Source organism: Microtus pennsylvanicus, chromosome 11 (genome assembly GCF_037038515.1).
Source record: "Microtus pennsylvanicus isolate mMicPen1 chromosome 11, mMicPen1.hap1, whole genome shotgun sequence".
NCBI lineage: Eukaryota > Metazoa > Chordata > Mammalia > Rodentia > Cricetidae > Microtus > Microtus pennsylvanicus.
The window spans coordinates 45,345,443-45,357,836 of NC_134589.1; the positions used below are offsets into that span (position 1 = coordinate 45,345,443).

The 12,394-nt window shown below is 48.5% G+C and overlaps 1 protein-coding gene across 3 annotated transcripts in view; it reads left to right on the forward strand.

The window, feature by feature from the left end:
- The window catches only part of Vps53 (VPS53 subunit of GARP complex), a 132,916-nt gene extending 122,210 nt beyond the window's left edge, over positions 1-10,706 (forward strand). For 2 of the 3 annotated variants that reach the window (XM_075991613.1, XM_075991614.1), the window contains 3 exons: positions 4,456-4,593; positions 5,893-5,997; positions 6,487-10,706. In XM_075991613.1, the coding sequence (XP_075847728.1) occupies positions 4,456-4,593; positions 5,893-5,997; positions 6,487-6,657 (414 nt within the window). In that variant the 3' untranslated portion in view covers positions 6,658-10,706. The remainder of the gene's footprint in view (positions 1-4,455; positions 4,594-5,892; positions 5,998-6,486) is intronic. The other variant, XR_012912333.1, reaches the window with a different exon arrangement.
- Positions 10,707-12,394: the final 1,688 nt, after the last annotated feature.

The following is a 12,394-nucleotide window of genomic DNA, read 5'->3' on the forward strand; positions in this document are numbered from 1 at the left end:
GATTTATTTGTGTTGATATATGTCATTTGTGTCCGCTCATTTTGGCGTCAGTATCTTTCCCATTGCATAAATACTCCATCATTCGTTTATTCTTTCTTGCTTTTATGGACAGTGAGCTGTTTCCAGTCCTTGCTTTTGCAAAGAGCGGGTACAGGGAAGGTCTTTTTTAACATGAGTGTTATGAATTAAATATGAAAGTCTTGTCATGGCCTTCTCTCTGCTTCTTCTCTGTAATGAGGTGAAGAAACTTCCACCACACACTACTGTCACCATAATGTCCTGTCAGAACACATGGGGCCAGGCAACTTAGACTGACCGCTCCAAGACGGTGCTTCTAAACAAATCTTCTGTCCCTTATGTTTAGGTATTTGGTCATAGCAACCAAAAAGTTAAAAACTGACAGCCAAGAACCTGTTATATAAGTAAAGGAGCTATCCCGTAGTTTAGCCATTATACCTTGTGCTTGTTTTGAACAGTCTCTTTATGTAGCCCTAGTGCTGTTCTGGAAGTGGTAGGTAGCCTAGGTTGGTCCTATATTGCCACAATCTTCCTGCCTCCGCCTGCCAAGGGCTGTTATAAATGCCCAGCACCATGCCATGTGGGTTATGTGGCTCTTCAAGGAAAAAAATGCTCCTGAGCTTCCCCCAAAGGAACCAATTCACTCTGTCTCCACGAGTTCTTAGCCAGCACCTCTGGGTGTTGGAACCCAGGGCCTAGTGCATGCTAAGCAGATACTCTGCACTAAACTACACCCGGCCCTGGTCATCCTCTTACTCCATGGGAATCTATGTGCCCCGCGTCTCATTCCCTTGTCAGAGCAGCACCAGGGTCTGTGTTTTACTGTGAGTCTCATGTAAACTTATCTTAGAGTAATATAATTTTCTATCTTTCCCATATTTGACATTCTTTTCTACCCACAAGGAGTAAAAACAATCCCTGTGTTTTCTACTGAAAGTTTGAAAGTCTTGGGGTGTTAGAGGTGGCTCTGCAGCAGAGCACTTGCCAGAGGACTGGGCTTGCATTCCCAACATCTGTATCAGGCAGCTCACAACCGCCTGGAACTCTAACTCTGGAGGCTCTGATGTTTCTCCGGCCTTCATGGGCATACACGCACACACACACAAAGTAGTAAAATCAGTCTTTAGTCATGGTGTCAAATGCCTCTAATCCCAGCAGTTGGGAGGCAGAGTCAGGCAGATTTAAGTTTGCAGGCAGCCTGATCTCTGTAGTGAGTTCTAGTCCAGCCAGAGCAACATAGTGAGACCCTGTCTCAAAAAGAAGTTTTAAATTTTTTTCTTTTTCTTCTCTTAGATTCTAGACAGGATTTCTCTGTAACGTTAGGACTTGTCCTGGAACTAGCTCTTGTAAACCAGGCTGGCCTTGAAATCACAGAGATATGCCTGCCTCTGCCTCCCGAGTTCTGAGATTAGACTCCTAAATTCTGAGATTAGATTAAAGGCATGTGCCGCCACCACCCGGCCTTCTATTAGATTCTAAGCGATGTTCATTTTCTTTAAGACAGGGTTTTGCTATTTCACCCAGCGTGGCCTTGAACTCCTGGGTCCAAGTGACCCTCCACCTCAGCTTTCCAAGTTGCTGGGACTGTAGGGTACACACTATGGGGCTTGGATCCAGCATGCTTGTTCTTTAGGGGTATGGGGGCAGCAATGCAAATTCCATGGACTTTAGGAAGTATGCTAACCCTGGGCCCTTGGTATTCTGTGCCATTCTCTCAGATGCTAAACACACTTCTGTGAACTCATGGCTTTTTTCAAAAACCAAACACTATGCTGGTAAGAGTTCATCTTGAACCTGAATTGGGATCCCCAGAACGCACAAAGAAAGCCAGCATCCTTGTAGCCCCAGTACTAGGGTTGGAGACACAACAGACAGATCCTGGAGACTTGCTAGCCAGCCAGTTAGTGAACTCCAGGTCCAGTGAGAGATTCTATCAGATAAGATAGGGAGAACAGGAAGACATCTAAGATTGACGTCCAGCCTCCACAGTCATATGAGTGCACACACATAAACCCGGGGACATGTACACACACCTGACTTCAGTGGCATTCTAAAACAAACGTAACAAGATTGCTGTGCTGCCCGCAGCTGAGTAGTTTAGGGAGTTTAGACTCTGGGGGCTGGGGAGATGGCTCAGAGGACAAAAGCACTTGCCCTCAAGCATGAAAGAGCTGAGTTGAAATAGCCAAAACACACATAAAGCTGGGGACGGTAGTGCACATCTCTAATCCCAGCACTCCGAAGGCAAGCGAAGAGATCAAGAAAGGATAATCCCGGGAAGTTCACAGGCAGCTAGCCTGGCACCAGGTACACAGTGCAGTGGGAAAAAAAAATCAAAGAGACCCTGCTTCCAAACAAGGTGGATGGTGAGAACCAACACTCAGGGGTTTCCTCTGGCCTCCACACACATGCCGTGGCATGCACATGCCATGTGCACACGTGCACGTTATACACAAGCAAAATGTAGGCTTTCACTAGTCCCATTCCTTCATGAAATTACTGTCATCAGGATAGCCTTCTTTGCCAATCGTGTGATGTGTCGTAGTTATCTGAAGTAAGCATTAACATTCCCCAAATCTCTGTAATATTATCAGAATTGTACTCACCGTAACGATTAGTTCTCCCAGCCAGAGTCCAGGAGTAAGTAAAGGATACAGAGGGTCAGAGCCTTAAGGACTCCCGCTCCTTGCCAACTAGCTATAATTGTGAAAGGCTGTCCAAGAGGTCATCGAACCTTGTCCTGAAAGTCTTGGTCACTATCATCTGAATTTAGTGGAGTCGAGAGATCTGTCATCCCGCTACTGGCTCTATCTTATTGGTGCCATAAGTGATTCTATTCTCTCAAACCGTTGGAACAGACCAAGACTACCCTACTTCAGCCATTTCGTTCCTAGTTCACTCGTTCTTTCCCTTTCGACAGTGCCTGAGATCAAAGTCAGTCTGGGACTGAGTAAGTGCTCTTATACTGAGCTGTAAGTCCAGCCCCTGGCCTCAGGCATGTCTGTGCCCTGGCCATCAGTGCCTAGAGGCATCTAATCAAGCATCCTGAACCACGTGTGGCTGCTTATTAAACCTCCGGAGTACTGATGTTCTCTTCTGTAAAACTGGGAACAATGTGCTTATGAGGGTGGACCTCAGAGAGACAATGTGAAAGAACTTGTAGTATCCCTTCTAGCCATTGGTGATCCATGAGGAAAGCTGATCTCTTTCCAGATAATTGGCATTCAAGAAGTCCAGAACAAACAAAGTGGGTTGTTGCCAAGATACGATTAAACATGGTTAAAATGTCATCAGACAGCATCTAGAGAGGTCCTAAGTACAGCAATAACAAATTACCAGTTTTTTGCCTTATGAATAAGTAAGATATTTTGTGGTAGTTTTTTCGTGCTGATGAGGGTACAGTCTACAATTTCTGTGATGCTGATAGCTATGTAAACAGGTGCATTGTGGGTGGAAAGAGGTTCAGACATGTCCTGGGAACATCCAAGATAAGCTATGCTTTGGCCTGTTCTGGAGACTGTTCCCTAAGGAGATGCCACTGTTGAGGCTAGAAGCCATGAAGAGGCTATCTGCCTCAGCATCTGCCTTTTGGTTTTGTTATTTTTATTTTATTTTTATTTTATTTTTTTTTTTTTTTTGGTTTTTCGAGACAGGGTTTCTCTGTGGCTTTGGAGCCTGTCCTGGAACTAGCTCTGTAGACCAGGCTGGTCTCGAACTCACAGAGATCCGCCTGCCTCTGCCTCCCGAGTGCTGGGATTAAAGGCGTGCGCCACCACCGCCCGGCTTGTTATTTTATTTTTTAAGATTATTTTTCTCATATGTGTATGAATGTTTTGTCTGCATGTATGCATGTGTACCATATGCATGCCTAGTACCTGAGGAGGTCAAAAGAGGGCATAGGATCTGTAATTGGAGTTACCTATGGCTGTGAGTCACCTTGTGGGTGCTGGGAACCAAACCAGTTAACTGCTGAGCTGTCCCTCCAGACCCTCAGCATCTGTTGCTAACAACCAAAATCTAAGGAGTGAATTACGTGGGAGAATGCTATCGTAACTTAAACAATATAGCCTGTATTACATACAAAGCCATTAAAAACAGTAATTCTTTAAGACTGTAATGATGGGAAATAAAATGCAAACCCTTCATGTGTCTACTAGAAAAGGCAGGGTATGAAGCCATACACACACTCAGTATGATTCCAGCTAGGTTTTCATCCACACACTAGTTAATGGAAACTATACCCACATTTCACTGTGGTCTCTTAAGGAAGCTTTTCCTGGACAGTGGAAACTGTGGTCTTTCCTTTAAAGTTCTATTTTCCAAGTTTTCTGTAACGGGAAAGGATCACACGTACAGTGAGTAGCACACTCCTGCTCAGAGTGGACACGCTGGGTGCTCGGTGCACAGCATGGCCATAACGCTCTGCTTGTTCTGCAGCTGCTGCTGGACACGCACTCCCTGAAGATGGTCCTGCTCGATCTCCCATCCATCGGCTCCCAGGTGGTGAGGAAGGCACCTGCCAGTTACACCAAGATTGTCGTGAAAGGCATGACCCGGGCTGAAATGATCCTCAAGGTATGTCTTCTCTGGGGACTCTGTTCACAAAGGCTGGCCCCATCTTAGATCCCTTGTTCCAGAGAGTTTGGCTTTTACAAACACAGAGTCTGCCCTGTCCCCTCTAACCCCCGGGGATTGCCCACACTCTGTGATGTTGAAAATCAGTGCTCAGTTACCTGGGGATCAGCAATCCTTTCTGACAGGTGAGTTCTGTTTAATAAGCTCTAGCAGCTGAGAGCCAGGTGGCAAATCAGGAGAGAAGCCCAGGGATCTCTTGCCTCTCAGCAGGAATTTTAGGCCCAGATGTCACTCCCTTCCCCAGAAGCCTTTTGGCTTTTGTGTTTTGCACCTTTAAGTGAACTCTGAACAGATGTTGTAGTAACTGAATCTAATTGGCAAATGGGCTTTTTAAAGCCTTGTTTGACAAGCAATTGGACGTGGTGCCCTGGTGGAACAGCACCTGCCTCTGATCTCCACCCGGGCCTGTCAGAAAAGGCTGGCAGTGGGGAAGCAGAGGCTCCGTTCTCATGAGCTGAGAGTCCAGTACCTGCGGGCTCCTCAGGCCCATTTCCCAGGGTGACTCAACTGATGGCAGGGCTTTATTAAGCTGCAGTGGCCTGGCCTGGCTGCAGACCTCAGGATCTGGACCACATGAGGGGCCTGAGGAAACTACATCCTCCCGTGCTGGTCTGCTCAAGGGAGGAGAGCTGCATTCTGGAAATAGCTGCTAAGGCCCTTGAAAGGAACTGCTCCTTGCCACTTTCCGGTACACTCTCAGGAATTCAAAACAAAACCAGCCCACGAGGGAAGAAACATCAGCATATTCCAGAACCAAATGAAATGAATCTGAGGCTGGTGTGGCCATTTGTCTATGTACTAATTGTTAAATGGATGTGGCCACACAAAGTGTCAGGTTTCAGGTCTTCAAAAGAGTAAGGCCAGTTGAGGATTTTTGTTTCTGAGGATATCTATGGGCTTCTGCCCCCTCTCAGTGACAGACAGAAGGAGTGGATGCCCACCACCCATGAGATCCCCCAGCAGATGGTCTCTTCCATGCCTCCTGGGGGAATTAGGAGCCTCGGATGTTGGGGGACCAGGAATCCATATGTTAAAAGACAATCTGGGTAATAATGGTGATTCAGCCACGCTTGGGAATACTGTAATTGGACATCAAGTTGAAATGAACCATCAGCATTTCTGAGCACAGGCTTGGATGGCAGTAGGCCCCTTCGTGTTCAACTGACAAGTGAGAAGAGCTGACCCTGCCCTCCAGCCTGAGGGCTCCTAAGGACCTATTCTTGTTTCCTCGATTGGTAGGTGGTGATGGCCCCTCATGAGCCATTGGTGGTATTTGTTGACAACTACATCAAACTCCTCACGGATTGCAACACAGAAACCTTCCAGAAAATACTGGACATGAAGGTGAGCCCTCTTGTTATTTATAGCCCATCCACCCTAAGGCATGGAATGTGCATATAGAATGTGGGGACTGCCTCAAAGTCACCCTGCATCCCAGATTGCAGAGAGCCTTTCCTGGAGGCCGATCCTGGCCATACAGGCTGCAGCATCCTGAGGACCACCCTGCCCAAGGGATGGGCACTTCCCAGGGGAGGTTGGAGCAATGCAAGGAAGAACAGGGATGGTCCTTCCCTCTGCTGTTGTTCCTCCCTTCTCTTTTCAGCCCTTCTTTCTCTCCTGTCCTGTTAGTTTTTTTTCTTGCCTCAATTTTACCTTCCAGGCCGCCCTCTAGGACCAGTACTTGCCCTGGAGAAATTGAGGTCCTTGGGTTCTAGCCATTACACAGTTAGCCCAGCGGAGCTCAGGCTGGGCAGACTTCAGGACCAAAGTATGCTTTCTGCTCCTGCCGTTGATTGTGGGACCATCCCTGACCACCTCTCCCTCTCCTCTCAGGGGCTGAAGAGGAGCGAGCAGAGCGGCATGCTGGAACTCTTTCGACAGAGGCTCCCCGCCCCACCCTCAGGGGCAGAAAATTCCAGCACACTGTCCCTAATGGCTCCAACACCAGAGCAGGAATCATCCCGCATCCGCAAACTTGAGAAACTGATTAAGAAGAGACTGTAAGGAATATACAGACATTGCCAGGGACCCTGAGCTACTGATTTCTGGAAACCCTCACTCTTAGGACTCTAGGTCCTCAGTCTTGAAACCTCTAGGGGCATTATGGTTATTAAACTATCTCTCCCATTCCCTGTCTTCGCTCTATGCCAATCAGGAAAACTGAGTGAAACCGGGTTGTAAAAAGGCATTTTTAGATTACCTACCATTCTGAAGCTGGGTCAGCATTGGGTGAAAGGTCCCTGTGGCTCACTTCTATCTCCAGGCTGCCGTGATGGTTGAGTTGCCATGTCACCTCGCCACGTAGCCCTCCTCATCAGCTCTGGACCCCACCAGCCTGTACCTGCAGCTTGACTGAGGAAGCATGGATCTCACCCCTTCCTCCCTCTGCATTTGAGGTCAAAGCCTCTGCAATCAGGGGTGCCTTTTCCCTCCTTGTCTCTGGAATTGGCTTGGGGCCTGAGTGGACTTAGTGACAGATGACAGAGTGGGATACTGGCCTCTCTCTATCAGGACCCTGCCAGGATTGGCACATTCCGTGTTACCTGCTGCTTTCTGGGGCTTCAATCTGACCTCCATGACATGGCCAAATTACCCCCGGGTCCTCCCACGTCTCTGTACTCCCCAGGAGAGCAATGCACACCGCTTATCTTACACATGAGGAGGCAGACTAAGGATGCTGGCATGCCCAGCCTGGGCATCAGGTGTCTTGCCTGTGATGGGCTCCTGAGCTGGTGTGGAAGCAGACCTAGAGCTGACTTAGAGACACAGAGTCTGCATGGCGCTCTCCCTGAACATGAACACATTGTCCTGCCCACTTTGCTCCTGGATCTGAGGGAGGGGACTGTCTTCTGAGACACCAGGAAGTTCCCTTGGAAGGGCTTTCTTTGGCTTTTTTGGCAGAAGCTGTGAGAAGGAAGACACAGGAAATCTGGCCGCCTGACTTCCCACTCCCTGGTACATTGCAAGTCTGGAGTACTTTCCAGAGCCCCTGAAACATGGTGGCCGCATGTAGCACCTCAGTGGCGCAGCACTGCCACCAAGAGAGACACCTAGGAACGTGATTATTGGCCTTGCACCCCAGATTCAGAGCCTGGAAGAGCCCAGAGCATAGCTCAACCCTGTCCTGACCATGCTGCCGACCACTAACTCCCGAAATCAAGCCCTGCAGTGGGGAATCGCCCCACCTCCAGGGAATGGCACCTCACCAGGGCAGCCATACCCTGCTCTCTTGGCTCAATTACATGACCACTACCTCAGTGTGACACCATTAGTGACAGCTCTCGGCAGCTGGGAACATGTCATCCAGTAGGACGGTCAGATCCCAGATCCCAGGGCCACCCCTTCCATCACCACCACAGCAACAAACCTCGTCTGCTTATTTCTGGATACCCATAGTGCTCAGCTTGCATCCTGGGCCCTATGTCTCTTCTCTTTTTCTTTTCTTTTTTATTCTTTTGGCCACGAAGCTACACCCCAGTCCTAGAGCCTCATATCTTCATCAGCGTCTAAAACATTCTTACTAGTCACTAAAGCTCTTCTGTATTGAGCATTTTGAAACTCTAAGCAGGAAGAAAACAAGTGGCAGGAAAAAGGCATGTCACAAGGTCGAGATGTATCATAACTTAGACAAGCACAGCCCACTGGTGCTCAGCAGAAGGATTCCTCTGTGCTGCCCTGTGGGTCCAGTAGTTGTGTGGCTTGCCCTGTTTTGGAAAAGAGGGGCTGTCTCAAAACAGCACAACCAGTTCAGCACCTGCCACCCACCTAGGGGAGCCAAGGAAGCCAGCGGGCTCTTCCCACACCAGGCCACTGTCACCAGACTCACACAGCTCACTGCGCTTCTCCTTCCAGCCCTCTCTGTGATGGCATTGAGATGTCAAGCTGCCATTCCTCCCAGTCGGTGGTCACGGCCAGCAAAGTGACTTCCTTGATGTATTGCACTGTTGGTAATCACCGAGGAGCCAGCAGATAGATGTCAGTAGGAGTTATGTTAAATGTCTTCTTGATGAGGACTGAATATGGTGTGTTCTGCAGAGACAGCCTATTCCTCACCTGGGGAATGCATTAGAGTCCCCTGGGGCCCTTTGAAAAATGCAGATGTCTGAAGGCTTAGCTCTGTAAGTCTGTAGTAAGGCCTGGCGTGTATATGTTTAGAAGCTGTCAGTATCCACGGGAGACTGGTTCCAGGACCACACACACCCCATGCAGATGCTCTGTCCCTTCTGTTAAATGGCAGTGTATGTAAATAATCTAAGCACATCCTCTCATTGACACTAAATATTCTAGAGTATGCATAATGCCTCATATGATGTAAATACTACATAAATAATTAGGTTGTTAAATAGTTAGGTTTCGGGCGGTTTTATTGTTTTTGGATTTTGGTAGTGGTTTTGTTTTGTTTGTTTGTTTGTTTAAAGATTTATTTATTTTGTACACAGTGTTTTGCCTGCATGTATGCCTGCAGGCCAGAAAAGGGCACCAGATCTCATAACAGATGGTTGAAAGCCACCATGTGGTTGCTGGGAATTGAACTCAGGACCTCTGGAAGAGCAGCCAGTACTCTTAACCGCTGAGCCATCTCTCCAGCCCTTTTTGTTTTGTTTTTAAGACAATCTCAGTAGCTATGTGGTCCAGGTTGACCTTAAACTCATAACCCAGTCTGGCTTCCCAGCTACTGGCAGTATAGGTATGCACTGCCATACCTCAAAGTCAGCAGTTGTTACACCGGATGGCTTAGGAACTAATCACAATTGAGAAACTAGTCTGCATGTGTTCGAACAGGTTCTTTTTTTCTCCCCAAATATTGTTATTGCCTTTGATTGAAACACTACATGCATGACCCATAGATACAAAGGATCAACTGTAGACTGCTCACTCCCTGCTCTCAGCCCTTGCACTGAAAAGAGAAAGGTCATTTGAAACGGAGTTCTAAAGCCCATTTTCACAAATGTGTGTTTCTCTGACTGTCTAACTCAAGGCTGGTACCAGCATGGCCTTTTTTGTGGCTAGCAGCTTTCATCTGAAGCTTGTTTAGATGATGAGGACTCTTCCCATAGTGGTCAGGGTTCTTGTTTTTATGCCTGTGGCTCAGCCTTTATTTATTATTGTCACTTCAAAACAATATACATAACTAGGTGTTATGTGTATTTAATTCTTTAATTCCAACACTGGGGAGGCAGAAACAGGCAGACCTCTGAATTAGAGGCCAGCTTGGTCTACATAGGGAGTTCCAGGCCAGCCAAGGCTACACAGAGAGATGCTCTTGAAGAACAACAGGACAAAAGCAGCAGCACCAGATGTGAAGAGTTCCCTGTGACTCTTGTTAGGACGGATAGCTGGCTCAGAGGCGCCAGGCTAGAGAAGGCTTTGTTTAGACTGTACCTGCAGTGCAGAAACCATGAAGAACCTCTAGCCTCTTGGAGAGCCTTGCAGGTGCAAGGCCTTGGGCACACACCCTATCATGAGAAAGAAAATTCCTCTCTGGCAGAACAAAGAGTAGGCACCAAGACTCTGCCCAGCACCCAGGAAGGTGCCCACTTCACATGCATCTCAAGTGGCCCTTCGGTGCAGATGAAATGACAGAGAGCAGAGAACACAGGTCCCGGCTGCTGCCTGGTGGGGGCATTACACAGGCCCATCCTGAGTCGCTGTTGGACAAGGAAACCTGGCTCCCTGTTTACAGCAGGCTAAAGGAAATTGCCAGAAGTACGCAGCTGGAAATGTCATTCCACTCCCTAGGAAGAGAAGTCTCAAAATAACCTTAGCTTGCTTGAGAGGGGAAGGCAAGTTCCACATATATTGTCTACTCCAAGTTGGATTCCCAAAAATAAAATTGTTAGGGCTGACTGCATCGGGCCATTTGAGCATTAACCTTGGAAACAGGCTCGTGAAAAGCCAGCAGACGTGAAGAGAACCATTACATTTTACATATGAAATAAAAATTTCCAGTCCCATCCTAACTGTCCATCAACAAAGCCTGTTGGGCCCGCCGAGTTCCGCACCTTGGGGAGATGTAAATTTCTTTCAAATAAAAGAATCATTCTTTTGTGTAAGTGTCTTTCGTCTTCCCCATCTGGAATTGATTTCTTGCTGCATCTTGAAATACAAAATACTGCAGTTAATTAAAGCATTACTGAATGTCATTTGCTAGGATGTCTTTGCCTACTGCTGACAGAAAACAGAAGGAACCCTAAGAAGGAGCCTGAGCTTCCCTCCCCGCCACCACACTTCTCACGGAGGCAGGTGAAGGGACATGCCCTGCTTTCCTGACAGTCTAAGGAGGCTGCGCCCAAGGAGAACGTGGCAGCCCAGGGCCACCGCCGGCTGGCCAGCCACAGTGGCACCCTCTGTCTGAATGTGTGGCAAGTGTACTGCTTCTGGTTTGGATTCCACTTGGCGCTGAGTTTCCATCTGTTGGCTCTCCCCTCCCCTTGCCGTTCCACTCTCAGCCAGATTCCCATGCGGCTGCCCAGAGAGCTCTCGCCTGTACACAGCAAGTTATTCCTGCTTCCTTCACAGCTGGGTGGGCATTTTGTACTGAGATCTTTGAGGGAATTCTGATTTTCCTTCAACAGTGGAAAATCTGCCGTAGCACTTCCATTAGGCTGGCCTGGGAGCTTTACCTAGTTTCCATCCATCGTCACCGGCTCCTGCTTCCAGGGGATAGCCAGGGAAAGCTCTCCTGAGAAAAGAAGCACTTCCGATTACCCACCCCAGAGGGCCTCGTGCGAGATGATTTTCCTACCAGCCCTCCGCCTTCTCACCTCCGTAGCCAGGCAGAGGAAGCTTTGGTGAGCAGTGGCCTATGAAGAGTGTGTCCACTGGAAACAAAAGCAGCCCGGGATGGAAACTTCCACAGAAGCCCTGCTCTGCAGGTCTGGTCCTAGCACTTTGACATGGGGCCAGTCATTGACTCTCTGAGCCTCCTTTTGCAACATCTGTGAAAAAGGATTATAAACCTTCCCAGTAATCCTTGTGTTGTTTTTTTTTTAATTCATTTTAATGAGACAGATTCGGGCTGTTAGTCCTGCTTCTGCGTCCCAAATGCTGGGATTGCAGGTGTGTGCCATTAAGCCTGGCTCTCCACAGTGACCTGAGGCAGAAGGATTTCTGTGAGTTTGAAGCTGGCCTGGACTACATAGTCCCAGACCAACCTGATTTGCAGAGTGAGACTGTCTCAGACACAAAGAGTCAATGAGGCTGTACAATTCTCACTGGCTGAAGCGTGGGTCTGTCTCTGAGCCACGGGGGAATGTCTGACTGGAGGGCCTGAGGGGGGGGGGGGGTGACCTCCTGGGGCCAGCCCGCCTTCCCTGGGCAGAGTGTGAATCCTGCTTCTCTGTCCCAGCTGCATCCCCAGGGAGCAGCAGAATGTCATCCTTGCCCTTTTTAGGTCGCAATGGTGATGTCCATCTCACTCAAGAGTTCTCAAATTCTGCGCCCCTCCTGCCCTGGCAGCAGCCACTTCCCTAGCCGTTAGGAATAAGCCTACAGATGCGGAAGAGAGTTTCCTCTCCCGGCGGTGTTGGCCAGGCCGCCCACTTTGGAGAGCGGGACACATTTCCTGTGAATGCTTGGCTAGGGTCCAAAAGAATGTTTTGCGTATGGTGTCTAGTCCGCGGCTCCACTCTCCAGTGATTCTTGCCTGGACGCCTTCTGATGTCTTCTGGGGTTTTATGAGGTTTGTTTTTTGACCTATAGTAACCCCCAAATTATGGAGAGACAAGCAGTCCTAATTGGG